The following is a 21,064-nucleotide window of genomic DNA, read 5'->3' as shown; positions in this document are numbered from 1 at the left end:
TTCTTTTATTTCCGCTTTTGTCTAAGTAAGCCTTTGATATCTATACTGACGAATAAGACCATTCGATATCCAAGCTACATTCCTATCCTTGGATCGATCCCGGCTTTGCCGGATTACTACTTGATACCTCCGCTTGGGTTTGCAACCTTTTCGGGTGCATCAAGTTTTTGGCGCCGCTGCCGGGGATAGCAACGTGTAGCTTAGATATAAGTATTATTTTCTTTATCCTAGATTCTAATTAGTTTTGTTTGCTTTGTGTTTTTCAGAAAAACAAAAATAACAAAAAGAGATCGAAAGGAAGAAGTTTGGGGATTTCGGAGAAAAGTGGAAACCCGACTTCAAAATCAAACAACAAAGGGGGGTAACGAAGTTCTATCTTTTATACTGTCCGAATCTTGAGTGTGTTGGTGCGTGCATTTTGTTCTCTCTTTTTGTGCATGAATAGTTGGATTAGGAATAGTCATAATCGTTTAGAGAGGAACATAGAGCTCGGTAGCACGTCTGAGTCTGGCCACAATAATCATCGGTCGGACACTATGGAGGACCAAGAGAGCACACATGGTAGTGAGGGTCATGAGATGAACCCTCCTATGCGGAGCTTGAGAGATTACTTGCAACCCGACCGAACTAGTCAACCATCTTGCATTGTCCTTCCTATGCATGTTGGCAACTTTGAGATTAAGCATGGTGTCATTAACTTACTCCCTAAGTTCCATGGCTTAGAGTCTGAAAGCCCTTACCTTCATCTGAAGGAATATGACGAGGTCTGCTCGACACTCCGACTCGATGGAGTGCCCGAGGACATCGTTAAGCTTAAGCTATTTCCTTTTTCATTAAAGGAAAGAGCTAAGCAATGGCTTCATTCTCTACGCCCTAGATCAATAGGGAGTTGGAAAGAGATGACCACACACTTTCTTAAGAGATTTTTTCCCACTCATAAAACGAACACATTGAGACGGAGCATCATGAACTTTTCACAAAAGGAGCATGAGTCGTTTTATGAGTGTTGGGAAAGATTCAAAGAGCTCATAAATTCTTGCCCACATCACGGTTATGAGGTGTGGAGGGTTATCAATTTCTTTTATGATGGTCTATCCTCCACCCAAAGACAACTTGTAGAAATGATGTGTAATGGGGAATTTATGAGTAAAGATCCCGAGGATGCTTGGGATTATTTCGATCACTTGGCGGAAAATGCCCAAAGTTGGGACATATCCGACACAAATGATCGAACTAAATCCAAGGCTCAAACGAGCTCAAGGGGAGGGATGTACCTTTTAAATGAAAGTGATGATGTGCATGCAAAGTTAGCCAATTTGACTAAACAGGTGGAGGCCTTAAAGGTGCAAAAGGTTAATGTTGTTAGAGCACCGGAAGCTCGTATAGTTGTTTGTGATGTTTGTGATAGCATGGACCACTCCACTAGAGATTGTCCTTTGTTGGTCCATGAACAAGCAAATGCCATGAACAACTACAAAAGGCCATTTAGCTCGCCTTATTCTGACACTTATAACCCGGGTTGGAAGAACCATCCCAACTTGAGTTGGAAGAATGGTCCTACTGCAAATGATGTGCATAATCATCAAGGTCCCTCATCAAGCAATGCTTATGTGCCACCTCCACGGAGGAACCTTGAGGATCCAATCCATGTAATGCTTCAGATTCATGAGCAAATGTTGCAAGGCCTTCGAGAGAGTATGGTTAGAATTGAGGCAAGGTTAAGTGTGGATGAGAAAGGCAAACTACCTTCTCAAACTCAAGAAAACCCTAGGGGAAACGATGATAGTAATACATCTGACCCTAGGGTTGCACATGTTAAGGCAGTTACTACTCTCAGAAATGGCAAAACGATTGGACAAGATGATAACTAGACGAAGACTCTCGCGGCACATAAAAAAAAAAAAAAAAAAAAAAAAAAACGTCTAAGTAAGCAAACAACACTAAACTAATGAACAAAACAACAAACAATATCTTAACTACTAAACCTATCCCCGGCAGCGGCGCCAAAAACTTGATGCACCCAAAAAGGTTGCACACCCAAGCGGAGGTATCAAGTAGTAATCCGGCAAAGCCGGGATCGATCCAAGGATAGGAAGGTGATTTGGATATCGAAGGGTCTTGTCCCTCGGTCTAGGTATCACTAGCTAACTTAGACTAAAAAGGAAAGGAAACAAAGATAAATGGGGGTTTGATCGAATAAGGTGATAAGAGAATAAAGCAAACAAGTAAAATAAACTAAACTAAACAATAAAAGTAAACGGGCGAGAGAGATTCGAGAGAAGAGTCGGAGGAACAAGAGTCGGGAGACGGTAAGACTCGATTCGGGCAACAAATAAGTGAGAGAGGTGTCGAAGTCCGAGAACCCATAATGACAATCCTACGACTACGTATGATCCAATCTAATGTGTCGAAGTATAATCGATGTTCGACTCCTAAAGTAGATGTTTCTAAGTACTACGTATATCCGGAGATCATACCTAGTCAAACAAACGCCTAATTCGGTTAATCCCGAGTCATCGAAAGTGTCGTCTAGTCGCCTAACTATGTGAAGTGCATGACAAGACACATGAAAATATGACTTAGACTACGATCGATATCGAATACTTCGTTTCGTCTATTAACTATGCGAAGTGCTTGACAAGACACATGAAAATACGATCAAAACGATAATCGAATCAAATGAACATCAATTCATAATCAAAACATCAAATCATATTAAACATAATCACAAATTCATCACATTTCATCTCATATAATCGACACACTTGATTTAGCTAACATGGTGAATAAGTAATAAATGAAAAGAAATGATAAGAGAAATCCCCCTTTTTCGATGTGGCTCAAGGCTAGGTTCGTCGAGAAAAATGAGTCTCTAAGCGTAGTCGATCTCCCCGTAGCGATTTTCTGGATTTCCCTTTAAAAATGCAATTTGGGTGTCCCCGAGTAAAAATCAGATTACCCCATAGCACCCATCATCATCTTCTCCATCTCAAGAACATCCACCATTAAAGCTTCACCAAGCTTTCTCTCTCTAAAGATTTTTCACCCAAAATCAAATCAAACTACATGGGAAGATAGATCAAGACATGGGGAATAAAAGCCCTAAGGTTTTGAATCAAGAAAGTTGCCGGAACACCACGAAAATCCGATCAAAGAAAGTTAGGTTTCCGGCCAAAATCAAGATTTCCGGCCAAAGGAAGCTTAGATCCGGCCCATAGATGCTGTCCCGTGCCACGTGCGCGCGTCCCATGCACGTCCGAGCTGCAGCCGCATCCCGTGAAGGCGTCCCGAGCTCGGAGAAGCTTGCAACCCGAGCTGCTGTTCCGGTCTGCTGCTGCTGGCCGCGTCCTTGCTCGTTCCGGAGCTTCTGTGCGCGTCCCGTGAAGCTCTCCCGAGCAGCAGCTCGTGTGTAGCCCGAGCTGCTGCTCGGCCGGCCAAAGCTAGGCCGGCCAAGTGAGCTGGCCGGCCTATGCTTTGGCCGGATCCTCCTTCTTCTTGCTCTCTTGTTCTCTCTCTATCAAACCTTCAAGCTCTCTAACTCCAAGAACAAAAACCCTAGCCTCTTGCCTCTTTCTCTCCTTTCTTTTCTTGGTATTGTTAGAATGATGAAGGAAGAAGATGAATAGTGTATTTGACTCAAACCCTAGACATAGTCAACCTTGACTTTGACTCAAACTTGAGTCCATTGGGTGCCTCCAAAATCTCTTCCTTCTTTCATCTTCTTTGGGCTTGGGTTTTAGACTTCACTTAGAAATCAAGAGGGTGCTATCTAGAATTATTGCCAAAGGAGGGTGCCTTCATAGAATCCTTGTTTTAAGACCGAACCTCGACTTCTTTCTTTCACAACTTCCCCGTCCGAACTCGGAATGGACTTCCGTTTTCACCGTTGGGCTCGTCTTTGACTCCTCTTCTCATATGATTTGCTTGAAGTCTTTTTCTCTCATTTTGGGCACATGAAATGATAGTGATAATTCGCCCCCTTTATTCCGAATTCCATGTTTAGCTCCAAATATGGTACCTAAACAAGAAAAACACATAAAATATTATTGATAACACTCGAAAATGACTAATTAGTCTAAGTTAGGCTCTCCAAATGTGACATTTTCGTGTCACATCAGGACCCTGGATCCCCCACCATTTTATGCACTATAGGGGCGACTCACATTAAGCAGGCACTCCTTGATTTAGGTGCAAGTGTTAATCTTCTACCTTATTCGGTCTATGAGCAATTGGGCTTAGGTGAAATAAAACCCACCAAAGTAGTTTTACAACCTGCCGATCGCTCGATTAAGATGTCGAGAGGGGTGGTTGAGGATGTTTTGGTCCAAGTAGATAAGTTCTATTTTCCAGTAGACTTCTTTATCTTGGACACAAAACCAGTTATGAATGGTGAATCTCAAATTCCAGTCATTTTAGGTAGACCTTTCCTTGCAACATCACGGGCTTTAATTGATTGTAGGAGTGGTGCTATGAAACTCTCATTTGGTAATATGACTCTTATGGTTAACATTTTCAATTCTTGCAAGCATCCTATTTCTGATTATGATGAGTTTGATGTTGATTATGATGAGTCTGATGTTCAGGAGTTGCACATGATTGAGTCTTTTGTTCAGGGAGGCCTTGCTTTAGGTACCCAAGATCCATTAAAGACTAGTCTTATGAATTGCTTTACGTTTGATGATGAGATAACTATATCGGAAATGAACTCTCTCATGGATTCAGCACCTTTATTGGACACGAAGATGTGGAAGGTTAGATTTGAGTCACTTCCAATCAATGAGCCTAAACCACAACCGTCTTCAATAGAGTTTCCGAAACTTGATTTGAAGCTCTTACCGAGTGAATTGAAATATTCATATTTGGGCCAAGAGCCATCATTTCCGGTTATTATCTCATCACAACTAACCAATTCACAAGAATGTAGTCTATTGGAGGTCTTGAGAGACCACAAAGGGGCCCTAGGTTGGACTATTGCCGACCTAAAAGGGATTAGCCCCACTGTGTGTACCCATAGAATCCATCTTGAGGATGATGCCAAACCTTCACGTGAGGGTCAACGAAGGTTGAACCCCCACATGAAAGAGGTTGTGAAGGCAGAAGCCCTCAAACTATTAGAGGTCGGGATCATTTATCCCATCTCTGATAGCAAATGGGTGAGTCCGACTCAAGTTGTGCCTAAATAGTCCGGAATTACCGTAGTCGAAAACGAGGCCAATGAACTAATCCCGACTAGGAAAGTCACGGGATGGAGAGTGTGTATCGACTATCGGAAGTTGAATTCGATGACGAGGAAGGACCATTTCCCCTTACCGTTCATCGACCAGATCCTTGAGAAACTTGCCGGTCATCCTTATTACTGCTTTCTAGATGGATATTCGGGGTACAACCAGATTGAGATTGATGAGCGAGATCAAGAAAAGACTACTTTTACATGTCCCTTTGGAACGTTTGCATATCGTCGTATACCATTTGGGTTATGTAATGCCCCTGCGACGTTCCAAAGACTTATGTTGAGTATCTTTTCTGATATGGAGGGCCAGTACCTAGAGGTATTTATGGATGACTTTTCTCTCTTTGGTGATTCTTTCGATGTGTGTTTGCATAATTTGAAATGTGTGTTGAATTGTTGCATTGAAATGAATCTTGTATTGAATTGGGAGAAATGTCATTTTATGGTCTCAAAGGGAATTGTGTTAGGTCATGTGGTGTCATCTAGTAGACTAGAAGTTGACCGTGCCAAAATAGAATTGATTTCGCACTTGCCTATACCTAAGAGTGTGAAAGACATTAGGTCTTTTCTAGGACATGCAGGGTTTTTTGGAGACGATTCATCAAGGACTTTAGCAAGATATCTAGGCCTTTATGTGCTCTTTTGTCTAAAGAGAAAGATTTTGTATTTGGTGATGAATGTATGAAGGCCTTTGATACTCTTAAGACCTTGTTGACCACGGCACCGATTATTCAGCCACCCAATTGGTCTATACCATTCGAGGTGATGTGTGATGCCAGCGACTATGCCCTTGGTGCGGTGTTAGGCCAAAGAAAAGACAGGCTACCATGTGTCATTTATTATGCGAGTAAAACTCTTAATGAAGCACAACTCAACTACTCCACCACGGAGAAAGAGTTGTTATCAGTTGTTTTCGCATTAGACAAGTTTAGGTCATACTTAGTAGGATCTAAGGTTGTTGTATACACAGACCATGCAGCCCTGAAATATCTTTTATCCAAGAAAGATGCTAAGCCACGATTGATTAGATGGATTCTTCTTTTGCAAGAGTTTGATATAGAGATAAAAGATAAGAAGGGGTCTGAAAATGTGGTAGCTGATCATTTGTCTAGGCTTGTTACCCATAGCACTATAGAGGCTATACCAGTGACCGAGACAATTCCCGCTGAGCAGTTGTTTGAGGTCTCTGTAGCTTCACAGTGTCCTTGGTATGCAGATATTGCTAACTACTTTGCTGTAGGACATGTGCCTTCTCAGTGGAGTGCTCAGGACAAGAAGAAATTCTTTGTCGAGGTCCGAAACTTCATTTGGGATGACCCGTTGTTGTTTAAGTATTGCCCTGATTAAATTATCAGACGATGTGTCCCAGAATGGGAGCAAAAAGGTATACTTAATTTTTGTCATTCTGAGGCATGTGGAGGTCCCTTCTCTGGTAAGAAGACTGCCTTTAAGATCTTGCAATGTGGTTTCTATTGGCCTTCAATTTTTAAGGATGCATATCAATTTTGCAAAGCATGTGATAGATGCCAAAGAGTAGGATGCATGACCCGTAGAGACATGATGCCCCTTAACCCTATATTGATTGTTGAGTTATTTGATGTTTGGGGTATTGACTTTATGGGCCCTTTCCCTTCTTCTTTTGGTTATGTGTATATCTTAGTTGCAGTTGATTATGTATCTAAATGGATAGAAGCAGCCCCATGCAAGGATAATAGCCATAGGGTGGTCATAAAGTTCTTGAAAGAACACATTTTTGCTCGATTTGGCACCCCTAAGGCTATTATTAGCGATGGAGGTAGTCACTTTTGCAATAAACCATTTGAAAGCTTGATGCGGACATATGGAATAACGCATAAAGTGGCTACCCCCTATCACCCTCAGACAAGCGGGCAAGTGGAAGTGTCTAATAGGGAGATAAAGCGTATTTTGCATAAGACGGTAAACCCGAATCGCAAAGATTGGTCCTTAAGACTAGTTGATGCTTTGTGGGCATATAGAACAGCTTTCAAGACCCCTTTAGGAATGTCCCCTTTCCGCCTTGTGTATGGCAAGGCATGTCATCTACCAGTAGAGTTGGAACATAAGGCATATTGGGCCATAAAACGGCTCAACTTTGACTTAGACAAAGCAGGTGCAAGGAGGAAGCTTGATCTTAATGAGCTTGAAGAGATTAGGAATGAGGCTTACACAAGTGCCAAGATTTATAACAGTAGAACGAAGGCCTTTCATGATAAACGAATTCTTAGGAAGACGTTTGAACCTTTAGACAAAGTTCTTCTCTATAACTCTAGGCTCCATCTATTTCCCGGTAAACTCAAGTCTCGTTGGACTGGCCCATATATTGTGAAGACCGTGTTCCCTTACGGTACCGTTGAGATCGAGGATCCCAAAGATGGCAATTCTTTTAAAGTGAATGGCCAACGGTTGAAGCCATTTTTGGACCTTGAAGACCCGGAGGTTGAGACTACCCCATTGGTTGATCCGGTGTACCAGGATCAATCTCCCTCTCATGTTGGTCAATCTTGTACATCAAGGTTGACCCCCCTCTCATAGTCAGACCTCTCAGAGTCGATGTTTATGGGTATCATCTCTGGAAACCCTCCACGAGACAAAACTCGTGCTCTCGTGCACACGAGAGACTCAAAGGCTAGTTGCATAGCTTGATGCAATCGAGTGATCCCGCTTGAGTGGTCATTTTTCTATGGTCATGCTTATGCTACATTCTTATGTTTTATATTGATGTGTTAGGAGTGTTTCTCACTGTGTATACTTTTGGGACGTGGTTCGTTCCAAGTTTGGGGATGGCGATGGCCTTATCATCAACTTGGAACTCGAATACATAAGTCTTGGTAGTATCAATTTTTATCTCCTTCGGCTATGGTAATATCCTTCCACTCTTCTCTTTAACTTATTGTACCTCTTATATTTTAGTGAACATATGCTTAGAACATTGAGGACAATGTTAGTTTTAAGTTTGGGGATGGGGATACGACCTTTTGGTCGCATGACATCATGACCTTAGATTTCAAAAGACAAGAGGGTTCAACAAATTGACCAAATTTGAAACTTTTTGGGTAGATTTGGTATGACTCTAGTGGTATTTTTAAGTATGTTGATACATGTGGTTCTTTCTTGATAAATCTTATGCATGCACTTAGTCTTTTCATGAATGTTAAGTCCTTTGGTGTTGGTGTCTTATCATGTGAGTAGCATCTTAAGGAAGAAGGAACACTTCTAAGTGACCTAAAATAGTCATTAGTGGAGACTTCAACCCATGTGAGTTATCTGAGCCTTTCTATTGCTTTTGAGAGTACTCTTCCGCGCTAACTCCGAGTAGAATGAAGAGCTACTCAACTTCGCAACTTTCAAAAGAGCTTAGACGATCTCATGAGCTCAACTTCGTTAGCCACTAGGAATGACATCAGGATAGCGAATAAACCTTACTCTTGTAGTCCATGAAACCCGATAATAGTGTCAACTTTAGGGAAACGGATACTCCACCATCCATTCATCATACTACTCCCGAGAATGAAGGCATGAAAAGTAAAGAAGAAAGAATGTGAAAGCAAAGTGTGAAAGTAAAGGTGATTTGTTGAGAATACTAGTTTGTACTTTTGTGATTGGTGTTTGGTTATGTGTGTAAAAAAGAGAAGAGAGAAAGAAAAAAGAAAAGAAAAAAAAAGAGAAGAAAAAGAAAAAAGAAAAGAAAAGAAAAATAAAAAGAAAGAAAGTTGTTTTTGTGTAAAAGTTCATGTGAACTTTTGAGTGTTTATGTAAGTATTTGGAATAAATAAAGTATTCAAAGCAAAAAATCAAGTTAAAGGTTGTTTGAGTGTTCTTTTATCATTGAAGGCGTCGACATTCTCGAGATTTCATCATCTTCCATTCCATCACTTGTATCTGTTTACCTTTAGGAGGCATTGTTAGAGGGTAGAGTGGGTGAGAAGGGCGAGTGAGCATCCCCATTCCGTTAGTGGTTATTTCCATTCCTAAGAGATCATTTCGTTTTAGAACTTGATATCCTCATTTAATTTTTGTATATGTTGAGTTTACTTTATTCCATGCTCACATATGAGAGTAAACCATTATAATTCGTTTTTGAGTGATTTCATGTTTAAGAGCGTATGACCGCGAGGCCAAAGTCGAGGCGAAATGTGCTATGATAGGAAACAAGGTTTTGTTACTTTAGACTTGGATGATGCTCATGATGATGGGACACTTGCACTTGAGTATGAAACTATTAGTGAGGAGACTCTTAGCATGCTTTTGTGTTTATTGGTTTGATTCATATGTTTGACGTACTTAAGTCTCTCACTTGTTGATCATCACCTTATCTGCATCGATAGTTGGACTCTTATGTCTTTTGGAAATCTAGAACTTTGTGGGTGTATTCACTGGAAACCCTCACGAGACGACACTCGTCCACTAGGGGTAACCTAGGGGTTTAACGGCTTGTTGGATACGCTAAATGCAACCGGGATTCCTCCGAAAGTGAGTTAGGATTTTACTTTATTGTTTTGTTTTGTTCATTTGCTCAAGGACTAGCAAATTTTAAGTTTGGGGATGTTGATGTGGTGTGAATTCACCACATTTATGTCACTTAATTTAAATGAGTTAGTCCATTTTATACTTTTATTTTGATTAGTTATAAACTTTTTTTGATTAGGTACTATATATAGAGTTGAACAAGAAAAACGGATAAGAATGGAAGAAAGGCGCTTGAAGGGCAAATTGGTCATTTGGACCAATGGAAAGTAGAGTCAATGATGAACCCAACGGTGAAGACGAGAATCGAATTGGAGTTCGGATGAAGAAATGGTGATCATAAGAAGTCGATGGATATTTCGGTCTTTGCTAAAAGCTAGATGTAGAGAATGATGAGGGCACCCAATTTGATTTCTTAATGAGAAGCAACAACCCAAACCCAAGCCCAAGAGTGTAAATAAGATGAGCAATTAGAGATTTTATGAACACCCCCATGAAGAGTTTAGCCTAAGTCAAAGAGTATGACCAAGTCAAGTTTGACTAGGGTTTTAGTGAAAATAACAAAAGAAAGAAGGAGGGCTGGAATGGACTATTTTCTTCTCAAGTGCTGAAGTGGTAAGAAAGGAAAGAGGAGAGGGAGAACGGCTGGTTCAGTGAGTGGATTTTTGGGCTAGGTTGGTGGAAGGTGGTTTTTGAGAAAGATGGTGGGTAGTTTAAAGAGGCACTTGAAGATGTTGGTTTGATGGTTTTGAGTGTCATGGAAGAAGGCTTTTTTTTATTTTGGCTGGGTAGTTTTAAAACGTGGTCTTTAAAATTGAAGAAGCAGTTTTGAAAAGTAGTTAATGGGCGGTTTTGAAAAGCATTTAAAGGGTGGTTTTGAAAAGTATTTGGCTGCATTGGAAAAGAGGAAACAGTAGCTGCTGGGTTAGGTTGGAGAAGGGTGCTGTTTGGTGAGTTCTTGGCTGGAAAATTTCTCTACTTAAGGGACTGTTTGGCTACACAGTGGAAACCGAACCTCAGCTGGAAAACCTCCATTTTCTCTCACCTTCTCTTGTGTTCTTCCATTTTTACTTGTTCTTTATCTTATCAAATCACTCCAAGAGCATATTAGTTTGTGTTAAGTTACTCCTATTAATTTAATTGAGATCTTTAGTGTTCCAAAATTATAAAATCATGTGTGTGGTTTCTTCTTTAACTTTGAATCTCGATATTTGCTTGAACATGAGTAGCTAATCAATTTGTTGAGGTCTAGGGATGAAATCTTGATGAATTTGTGATTGTGTTTGTGATAATATAATGTGTTTGATAATAAATTAATGTTCTCTTATTTCGATTACTTGTTTCAATCGTCTTTCATGTGTCTTATCAAGTACTTCGCATAGTTAATCAATTAGGCAATGTGATCGATGATTCGGTTTTATTCGTTTAGGAAGTTTTTTGACTAAGTATTATCTCCGGACATACGTAGTGCTTATGAACATCCACCATAGGAATCGAGACTAGGTTTGTATCAATCCATTCGATTAGACCGTACATAGTTGTAAGTTCACCACATCGGATTCCCGGACCTCGACACTTCTCTCACTTGTTGTTCCCGACTCTTGTTCCCCCGAACTCTTCTCTCAAATCTCTCTCGCCCTCTTACATTGATATTTTAGTTTGTTTTACTTACTTTATTTTTTTATTGCTTATTCGATTATAAACCTCACATTATCTTCTTTTATTTCCGCTTTTGTCTAAGTAAGCCTTTGATATCTAAACTGACGAATAAGACCATTCGATATCCAAGCTACATTCCTATCCTTGGATCGATCCCGGCTTTTCCGGATTACTACTTGATACCTTCGCTTGGGTTTGCAACCTTTTCGGGTGCATCAAGTTTTTGAAATCTAAGGTCATGATTGCCAAGACACTACCATCATCTTCTTCGATGACTGTTGCCTCTGCTGGCTTCTTCCTAAGTTCAAGACAATTTCTTTTGAGGTGTCCCTCTTTCTTACAGTTAAAGCATCTGTACTTCTTTGGTTTTGATTTAGACCGTGAACGGCCCTTCCCATCGACCACATGCTGCAACCTTCCCCTTACTACCAAACCATCACCTACATTGCTTTCTTCCATTGACCTCCGTCTCAACTCCTTCGAGTTCAATGCTGCTTTAACATCCTCAAAGGTTGTAGTTGTTTTTCCAGACATAAAAGAATCAACAAAGCTTTTATATGATGGTTGCAGGGATCCAAGCAATAGTACTGCCTTATCTTCTACTTCGAATTTGACATCTATGTTTGCCAAATCTAAGAATACTCGGTTGAGTTCATCCATATGGTCTTTCAACTATTTCCCTTCTAACATCTGTAAACTAAATAATTTCTTCTTTATACAAACGATTAGTTAGAGATTTCGTCATATACTTGTCTCCAGCTTATTTCATAGCCCATCGGCTGTAGTTTCCTTCGCTACTTCCCGCAAGACCTCATTGCTCAAACAGAGTAGAATCTGACCATTAGCTCTCTTCATGAGATCTTCCTTTTCTGCTTCTGAAAGTGATTCAGCGAGTGGAGCCTTCCCATTCAATGTCTTCAACAGACCCTATTGAACTAATACTGCTCGCATCTTAATCTCTCAAAGATTAAAATCGTTACTTCCATCGATCTTCTCTATCTCGTATTTCGCCATCACAAAACCTCAAAACCATAGCTCTGATACCAGTTTGTTATGCCCAATCGGGGTTAATGTGAACAATACGAGTAATAAAGACAAGCAATAGGAATAGTAAAGAACAATCAAAGAATAGAACACAGAGATATACGTGGTTCGGTTGGTGAGACCTACTCCACGGCGACAACGGCGCGATGATTTCCATTATTATAAGCTAACAAGTTTACACAAGAGATTCGTAAGATTGTGTCTTACTGATATCTCCTAAGGATTTAGTTTATATAGCCACTAAACCCTAACACCACCGCCTCACCGACTCTCTCTCTACAACCGACATTATAAACGAATAAACACTAATCACCGACTTAAGCCGAGCTTCGCATTCCAGCTCTGTCTCGGAGTCAGGCTTTGCCTAAGAGCACTGCTTCGCATACCAGCTCTGTCTCAGTAAGTAGCTCTGCTAATGGGTCCAAGCTTCGGTAGGTTTAACCGGGTTCGATACCAATCCATATTCGAGTTACTTCTAACAGTCGGCTTGGGGAGACGTGTTGATTCAATATACTTTACAAAAAATCAAGAGACATAAGTATGGTGAAAGAGCAGCCGATGGACGAAATGATGGAAAACAGACTGGTCAGGTCTTGTAAAACTCGTCGATTCCTGAACAAAAGAAGGATATTACAAATTTCTTGGAGGGCGATCAATCAAAGACTAAGGATTAAACCAACAAAACAATCACAAGGAGTAGAAAAAATAAAAGTTTATTTTATTTTTCAAAAACAGTTATTGCTAAAAAGAAAAACACAGACGAAGATTCCTTTAGAGCTTAGCGGAGGAAAAGGAGTTGTCGATCAAACATAGAGGTGTTCCACGAAGATGGTGTAGTTGAGCCTACGTTGGCCCAGGGCAAGCAACATCAAAATGCCCTCTCACAATGGAAAATAACTCGCGAGATTCACTCAGGACTTTTTTGTTGATTAGTGGAAAAAGCACAAATGTCTAGCCTGTAGAATCATTTCCAATCTCCAACGATCGATAATGTCACAAAAACTAAAGATCCTGATGCCCCCAAGAATATCCTCCATGTCTGCCTGAAAATCGATTACAGAAAGGTCGGCATTAAACCCCACGTAGAAGATGACCACATGAGAAACACGGGCTAAGAAAAAGGGAAAAGTTACGTTAGCAGAAATAAAAGCTATGGAATACCAACATTAGATGATAAAACAAAGTAGGCTTATAAGACATATTTATAAACAAGTTAGATCAATTCAGTTCTCACGAAGATGTACGACCAAAGTCAACATAGTTAACGTTGCATTAATATTTCAATCCGAAATTATGCTAGAAAGTCACGTATTGAAAACCAAAGGCAATACTCCTATATAAGGGTTGAGCTAAGTTTGTTAATAAAAAGTAAGAAGAAAAGACAAAACAGTGTTGGTCTCGTAGAGGACAATTGACACGAAAATGCATTACCAAACAAAGCATAGCAACACATGGAAAAGAAAGAAACATGTCTTGATTCACTTCCTTGAAAGCCGTTACAAAAGAGATTACAACCAGAAGAACACACCTAAAAAACACATAGCCAATCCGTTACAGAAGAAATTGCAGAGAAAAAACATGATTGATAGGAGTGACAACATATAAGCCCTCCTTGGAAGTTGAAATCCCAAAGGCGACTAGAAACTTGGCCCAAATCTTGATTTGAGACGGTAGATGATGGGAAGAAATATTGCTATCCAAAACTCATCATAAGATGGATTCGCAGTTCGTTGGCCTCAATTCCTACCAATTGTTAAGGGAACGAAAAGCGCAGCCAACCGAAAGAAATAGCAAAACCGATCTCCGAGAAGGCTGGACAATTAAGGAGTTGAAGGAGATGTCCTTCGACCAAGATAGCAATGCGAGTAATTTGTCGGATAGGATAATTGATGTGGAAGATCATCAAGTCCGATTGATTTAGGGATCGTAGAGTTGTAGCTAGAGACCAACTACGATCGTCGAATTACGAAGTAATTCGCGGCTAACTTCGATCGGATCCTACAACGGGTTACACATAAGAGTGACAAATTGATCTAGGATATGACTAGTGGGAGTGAGATATAATCATGGGAGTGTCCCATAAACATATCTCATAGGCCTAAAAAGGAATTAGGCAAAGATAGTACAAAAAGGCCAAAAACAGGGTTTTTGGGCCTAGACCGATTCGGGCACTTTTAGGCCTCGGATTGGGCTGATTTTTGGAGGGACGTTTCCTTATGTTATGAACATTAAATATTCCAATTTTGGCTGGGTTTGGACGTCATCTCCTTAGGGAATTGTGAAAATACCAATAGTTGCTATTTTCGACTATTTCCCTAAATCTTATTCTAAAGGGTGTTTTGGGAAACCTAAAAGGAGGTGGATTCTTATTAGGGTTCTATATAAACACTCTTAGGGCAGAGAATAAGGAGTGGAATTTCTCTCTAAGCTTTCTTACTCTACCACATCAAGTAGAGAGGAGAAAGTGAGCTAATTCCCAAGCTATCTTCTAGTCAAGCAAGAAGAAGGTCTTCTTATTATCCAACCACCATTGGTGTGCTAGCTATACAACAAGGTGGGAGATCAAATTGATTGCTCGTGTCCCAAGTAGAGGAGCTACACTTGAAGCTCTTGGTCTTCTTCAATCAATTCAACTAGTTCGAGGGAAAAGCGATTAAGGTAATCCACTATCTCCATTAGATTAATTACTAGTTTTGCATGTGATCCTGGGAATACTAGTGTAGACATTAGATGTCTTATTTCCGCTATAAACACTAGTAGAAGGGTGTAAATCCCTACAGTGGCGTCAGAGCCTCTTGCAATGAACTAGTTTTTGCTAAGAATCGAACTAGTTCATATTAGATATGATTGATAGTTTGATAAATTGAGTTTATAAAAGTATTTTAAAAGTGTTTTAAAATTATTTAAACTCACAATTTGATATTATTGAATGGGATTCAATGAATTTCAAATTGAGAATCAAATTGATGATTAAAAGTGTTTTAAAAACTCAATTTGATTGAATTTCAAACTAATCCATGCTTGATTAAGTTGATAGTTATGTTTAAAAAGGTTTTAAATATGAAATTTGATTAATTTTGAATTTGATTCAAAGATTTTTCAAATTGATTTCAAAATTGTTCTTTGAAAAAAAGTTTCAAAAACCTAGATTTTGATCCAAAATTGGTTTGATTAAGAGTTGTTTTTAAGTTTTGGAAACTTTTGAAAAACAAAAATTTGGAATTTTAGAAGTGTTCTAAAAGGAGTTGTTTTGAGTTTTAGGAAACTCTCAAAACAAAATTTGGAAATTTTAAAAGTTTCTACAAGTTTTGTAAAAATTTTAGAAGTGTTCTAAAAGATTTCAAAATTTACAAAAGTTTTAAAATTGGAAGTTAGCAAATAAGATTTGCACAACAAAAAAAAAAAATTTTGGAAACTAGGGTTTTGAAAAACCCTAGTGTCCGGCCAGGAAGCTTCCTGGCCGGACCAGAAGCTCCTGGATGCGTCCTCTGGACGCGTCCAGAGCAGCTGCTGAGACGCGTCTCGGACGCGACCAGCAGCTGCGACAGAAGCTTCTGGACGCGTCTTGAAGACGCGTCCAGAGCAGCTGTTGGGACGCGTCTTGGAGACGCGACCAGCAGCTGCGGAGGGAGCTTCCTGGACGCGTCCAGAGCACTCGACCAGACGCGTCTGGGAGGTTCTGGGTGTCTCGGACTAGTCCGAGACACCTAGTGCTGGTCCGGTCCAGCACCAGACACGTCTAGGACGCGTCTGGTACATGGACTAGCGTCCTGGCTCCGGCCAGGACGAGACCAGGCCTTGATAGGCCTCGGCCAGGACATGCCGGCCCTATGGGCCGTGCTATGTCCGGACCTTGTCCGAGCCCTTTGTGGGCTTGGGCCGGGACTTGTCTAGGACTTGTCCCGGGCTTTTTCGAGGCTTTTCGGACCACAAAAAGGGACCATCATTCGAGTGGGAGTTTTTGCCAAAATTTCTTCCGATTCCAACCAAATAATTCCAAAATCAATCCGGGCCATCCAAAAGCCCAAAACGGATTTCTCTTTAAATTGATTTATGAAATCATTAAGAATCGAACCAATATTTTTTCCGAAATTGACCCGGGCTTTCTCAAGCCCAAAACGGAGTTTTTCTTAAAGTTGATTTTAGAAATCATAAGAGATAAAACGAGAACGCACCATTAGTCAAATTCTTCGAATTTAGACTTAAGGTAGGTCATGTGACATGTGATGTCAACAAAAGTATCTCCCAAGATAATCATGCATATATAATTCTTAGCCTTGATATATTATATGATTGCATGTGATGTGAATGCGGGAAACTAGTATGGTCATAGATTTATTTCTTTATTCTTGTTTTAAGCACGGATGGGTGCATGCTTTGTAATTAATTTTAATTTCAAGTTTATACGATCTGCGAATCGTTAGAGTCTTGTAATTAGAGTTTAGGGTCAATAAGTCCATTGAAGAAAACTCAAGGATGGAATCCAAAGGCGAGTGGGAGAAATCAATGGAGGTTCAAAGATTGAGATCTAGACGAACCAAAAGGCGAAACAAGAAGAAAACCAAAGGAGATTAGATCTTCTAGGTTAGGGGCCATGCTAGGATCCATGTCTGCTTGATTTACTTTCTCGCGCGCATTTACTTACTTATTTACGCTTTATGTCGTGGATGTTAGTTAGGCTAAATAGTTCACTATAACAAACGCCAGACTAGCGTAAAAGTCGCCAAAAGTAATCTTGAGTAATCGCCTATCCAGATTAAGACACTCGTTGCGCCCTTGTTCGGCCTTCGCAGAGTACCTCCTCTACCTTGGGACAATGCGGGTAGGTCTATAGAACAAGCCTACACGTCTAAATGGTTCTACTCAACGAGATTAGCAAGAGAGTCTTGGATACTCGAGGCAAAAGGATAGATTAGTCATTCATTAATGAATCTATCAACCAAGAGTCATAAGGTATGATCAGTGAAGTAGTTCACTCACCCGGAACGACGGAGTCAAAGGGTAGGGCCTTCGTCCGCTTTACTCCGAAGAACTGGGGTCTTGGAATCACTTATTCAATCGGGGACGATTTTATTGAATAATGTGGGAAAACTAAGTTTTTTTCAAAAACGATAACGAGTTTTAAAACTTTGCCATTTCTTTATGTAGTTTTAAGATGACACAAACGATTTCAACATTGAATCACACCTAAGGGAGGTGCTGATCCACTTCCTAGAATGGAAGAATGAATCCGAGAATAGTTCTCAGATTCAAAAGGAAGGTCACTAGAATACCCAATCCCAATGTTGACTCATACAAGAGAAGGTCAAAAGCCATTTGCAAGCAATCGTATAACATTCTCTTTGGAAGAGTAATGAATGCTAGCATAACCATTAAGACAAACTAAGGAAGAAATTCCTACAGAAGTCATAAATGGAGAGGTACGAGACCTCCAAGGCAATCTGAAAGTCATCCTAAGGGAAGACAACAGAATACATCTATCACCCAATTCAATATCGATTGAACAAAGATTGATAAAGACCTTAGATGAGTCACTCAGGTTGTTACAAACAAACTGAGCAGAACATACGGGAATATCCAGTCTAAGAAAGGTTCTTGAGATTTGGTACAAAGAATCTAAGAAAGAGATCTTGAGATTCAAAAGGGCAAAAGGACCAGTCAAGTGAGCCAAACATTTGATCAAAGAAAAGCAGTTGCCGAGTACATGATCAAGAGTATTCCTCATTACTGTGAATGTTTCAAAAATAATGGCTAGACCATTTAAAAGGAAACTACCTTTAGCACCTGGAGAACAAAAGGAATGGAATTATGAATTTCGGTTCCATATCCTTGCTAACAAAGTTAAAAACAAGTATCGTAAAATTCCTTCATCAGGTATTTAAGACCAGATGAGCGGCTCAGTGGGAGCTTAAGGGAATTACATACTTGACTAAAAGAAGTAAAGATCCAAGAGGGAGCAGAAGCAGTAATGCTAGGGATGCTGAAAGGGATCAAAGTCTTCTTTTAGACACTGATCTAGCTTAGAACTTAATAGTGATTATTTTGTTCTTCTAGAAACATATGATGTTTTAAACCAGTGGTAAAATTAACTGAAGGTTAACATTGATAATGGCTAAAATCAAGAGATTCAAACTCATTAAACTTCAGCATTTCAATTAGGTCTTAAGGACTAAATTGACAAAGTCACCCTTTTTAAAAGGCATAGAGACTAGTAATCTATTAGGACTCATACAGTGTTATGCAGACCTATAAGTTTACTTGCAGAAGCTAACGAGAGCTACTCCAATATGTACTCTGACAACTTCATGAAGTATGGAAACGTATAAATCATAAAGTATAAGTCAGAATGTTTGAAAGGTTCAAACAAAGTACAAACCGAAGTAAAGAATCATTTTGACAAGAGAGTTTAAGTCACCCGATTAGATTGGAGTGGTAAAAACTTGAGTCAAACATTTGATAACCATCAAAGGAGTTGAGAAATCGATTCCCAACTCGCTCCGTGGAACACATCTGAGGGATGGTGGATTCAGTGGGAGTAATCGAACATTGCTATGTATGATTCGATCAAAGATGGGTTTAAGGCAGTCTTCCGAATATTTTGGGACATATTCTATAAACGATTGTTTTCACACTTACCAAAGTCCGTCTAACAGCTAAGCTTGTAAAAGCATTACAAAATTAGCTAAAGTCTGACGCAATTTCTTTAGAAGAAATTTGGGCTTTTTCCACAAGCAATCAAGAGAATAAAGTGTTTGTTGCTCATGATAGTATTCTCCTAATAATTAGCACACCTAGTAGTCTGGGAGAAAAGCACTAATTATTACAAGAATAAGTGGGAGAAAAAGGTACAAGTCGATTTAATTCGATCATGAGAAAAATCATGAAGAGTCATGAAGAACAATCATGAAACTTGTACAAGACGATTAAATTCGACCAAGAGCAACAAACTGCGGCTCCTCGGAAAAGGAAAGGTTAAAGATATGATCTTATAAACCCACCGCACAAAAGCGAATGTCATTCGCCGGAGAACTCTCAAAACAAATGAAAGTGTCTCTAAAGGAATATCTCAAAGTAGTTGAGAAAATTCCAAATTGTTGTTCAAAAGCCCTAAAAGGTCAAATCTCAAAGACTCAGAAAATAAAGGTTATTTCTGAAGAGATAAAAGACCTGCGCAGAAACGGAAACTGACTCTAGATTTTGGCTAGAAGCCAAAATCATCGTGGAATCCATATCTCGTCAAGACATGAAGCTTGATAATTTAAGTCAATAGAAGACCTAAATTGGTTTTCCAAAGTAGAAAACTGAGAAGGATGGAAACATTCATGTTTCCCGAAACGAGACAAGAAGAATAAAGATTCTTCCAATCAAGTTATGTCCACATGCATGCTTCAAAAATCTATCAACGGATTAAAAGAACGCAAGAGTTAGAATCTTCGATTCAAAAGGGAATCAAAGAAGTTTGATTCCTGAGGAATGAAGAATATCTTGAATCACGAGTTTCAAGAAGGTAAGTGGGAGAAACAAACCTTCCGGGTCCGTATGCAGAGTACATACAAAAGATTGAGTACGACACAAGGTGTTGTATAACAGCAACGAACTGACTCAATAAAGGACCACACACAAAAGGATAAAATGCCATTTTGGGCATCTGAAGATCTATAGGCATAGATCAAAAGGATGATAGGATTAGAGAGACTCAGTACGCTGAGATGCTTGAGATCCGAAACAGAAAATCTAAGACTCGGAAAGTCTAAAAGATTTCGACCCAAAAACTCATGACAAAGGGCGTTGCAAAACTCGGAGTCTGAAAAGACACCGATGAGCTAGCACGCATGAGATAGACATTTATGTTCGAAAACATAAAGTCAATCATGTTGGACATGATTAGCATCTAAACATCCGAATTCGGATTGGAAAACCGAAACACTACTTAGTACATCCTAGAAGGCTAAAGGATGAAGTAGTACAAAATTGAACATGTCATCGTAGCAAACTTTCAGACATGGAAGGAAAGTAGGCTAAAAGTGTTTTAAGCCGGGAACTGTTGCAAATACTACATAAAGAATTAAAAGCCTTAACTCTAGTAAAAGTTACTAGAAATTATCAAGGTTGAAGTAAGCAATCTTCAAATTAATTGATAATTAGCAAAGTTTAAAACCGACTACCACGGTAGTCAAACTAAACTGTCACCTAAGACATAGTATGAGATTCATACACAGTCTAAGGCATGAGGTATAATTTTAAACCTCGACGAGTAAAACTGAGTGGGTAAAAGGAGTTTTACGGAAGAGGCTCAGATTTACAACTCTCGTTATCAGAAATAATAGAGTTATTTCACCAGTCGTCTAAATTTGGTTTAGTATTTAAACGACAGTCCATCGATAATAAAACGTTCCAAATAGGTTTGTCAGATACGTGATCTGATGAATGAAACCCTATTAAGTGAACTTGGAATATTTATTATCGAATTCCCTAGTCCAGGTCATTGCATGGACAACAATGACTCACGAAGACTAGTACGGGAGTCGATGGGATAGCGCAGTTCCATGGGTTATAGGAATGGTATATTCTATTCGACTACGTGGGTGTGTAAAAGGTTTATACACTGGATGACCCTCAAATGAGAAGTACATCACTCGTGATGAA

The 21,064-nt window shown here is 39.7% G+C and overlaps 3 protein-coding genes across 3 annotated transcripts; all 3 read left to right on the top strand.

The window, feature by feature from the left end:
• The first annotated feature begins 55 nt into the window (after positions 1-55).
• Positions 56-1,871, top strand: LOC147537839 (uncharacterized). The gene has a single exon (XM_086642861.1). It carries the CDS (start codon positions 438-440, stop codon positions 1,869-1,871), a length of 1,434 nt encoding a protein of 477 aa, XP_086498987.1. The 5' UTR covers positions 56-437.
• Positions 1,872-4,292: 2,421 nt separating this feature from the next.
• On the top strand, positions 4,293-6,577 carry LOC147537838 (uncharacterized). Its single transcript, XM_086642860.1, has 3 exons — positions 4,293-5,153; positions 5,391-5,549; positions 5,918-6,577. The coding sequence occupies exons 1-3, from the start codon at positions 4,293-4,295 to the stop codon at positions 6,575-6,577; spliced, it is 1,680 nt and encodes a 559-aa protein (XP_086498986.1).
• On the top strand, positions 5,194-8,843 carry LOC147537837 (uncharacterized). Its single transcript, XM_086638784.1, has one exon. It carries the CDS (start codon positions 6,773-6,775, stop codon positions 7,781-7,783), a length of 1,011 nt encoding a protein of 336 aa, XP_086494910.1. The 5' UTR covers positions 5,194-6,772; the 3' UTR covers positions 7,784-8,843.
• The last annotated feature ends 12,221 nt before the right edge of the window (positions 8,844-21,064 follow it).

Source organism: Eschscholzia californica, unplaced genomic scaffold (assembly GCF_041429995.1).
Source record: "Eschscholzia californica isolate CP2 unplaced genomic scaffold, dmEscCali1.0.p SCAF_5, whole genome shotgun sequence".
Taxonomy (NCBI): domain Eukaryota; kingdom Viridiplantae; phylum Streptophyta; class Magnoliopsida; order Ranunculales; family Papaveraceae; genus Eschscholzia; species Eschscholzia californica.
Note: the sequence above shows the minus strand (reverse complement) of the source record. Positions and strands in the feature narration are given on the sequence as shown.

Coding starts and splice junctions, on each gene's coding strand:
- LOC147537839 (XM_086642861.1), top strand. CDS start 438: ATGAATAGTTGGATTAGGAATAGTCATAATCGTTTAGAGAGGAACATA.
- LOC147537838 (XM_086642860.1), top strand. CDS start 4,293: ATGTCGAGAGGGGTGGTTGAGGATGTTTTGGTCCAAGTAGATAAGTTC. Junction 5,154..5,390: donor CCATCTCTGATAGCAAATGG/GTGAGTCCGACT, acceptor GGGTACAACCAG/ATTGAGATTGATGAGCGAGA. Junction 5,550..5,917: donor TGGAGGGCCAGTACCTAGAG/GTATTTATGGAT, acceptor GAATGTATGAAG/GCCTTTGATACTCTTAAGAC.
- LOC147537837 (XM_086638784.1), top strand. CDS start 6,773: ATGACCCGTAGAGACATGATGCCCCTTAACCCTATATTGATTGTTGAG.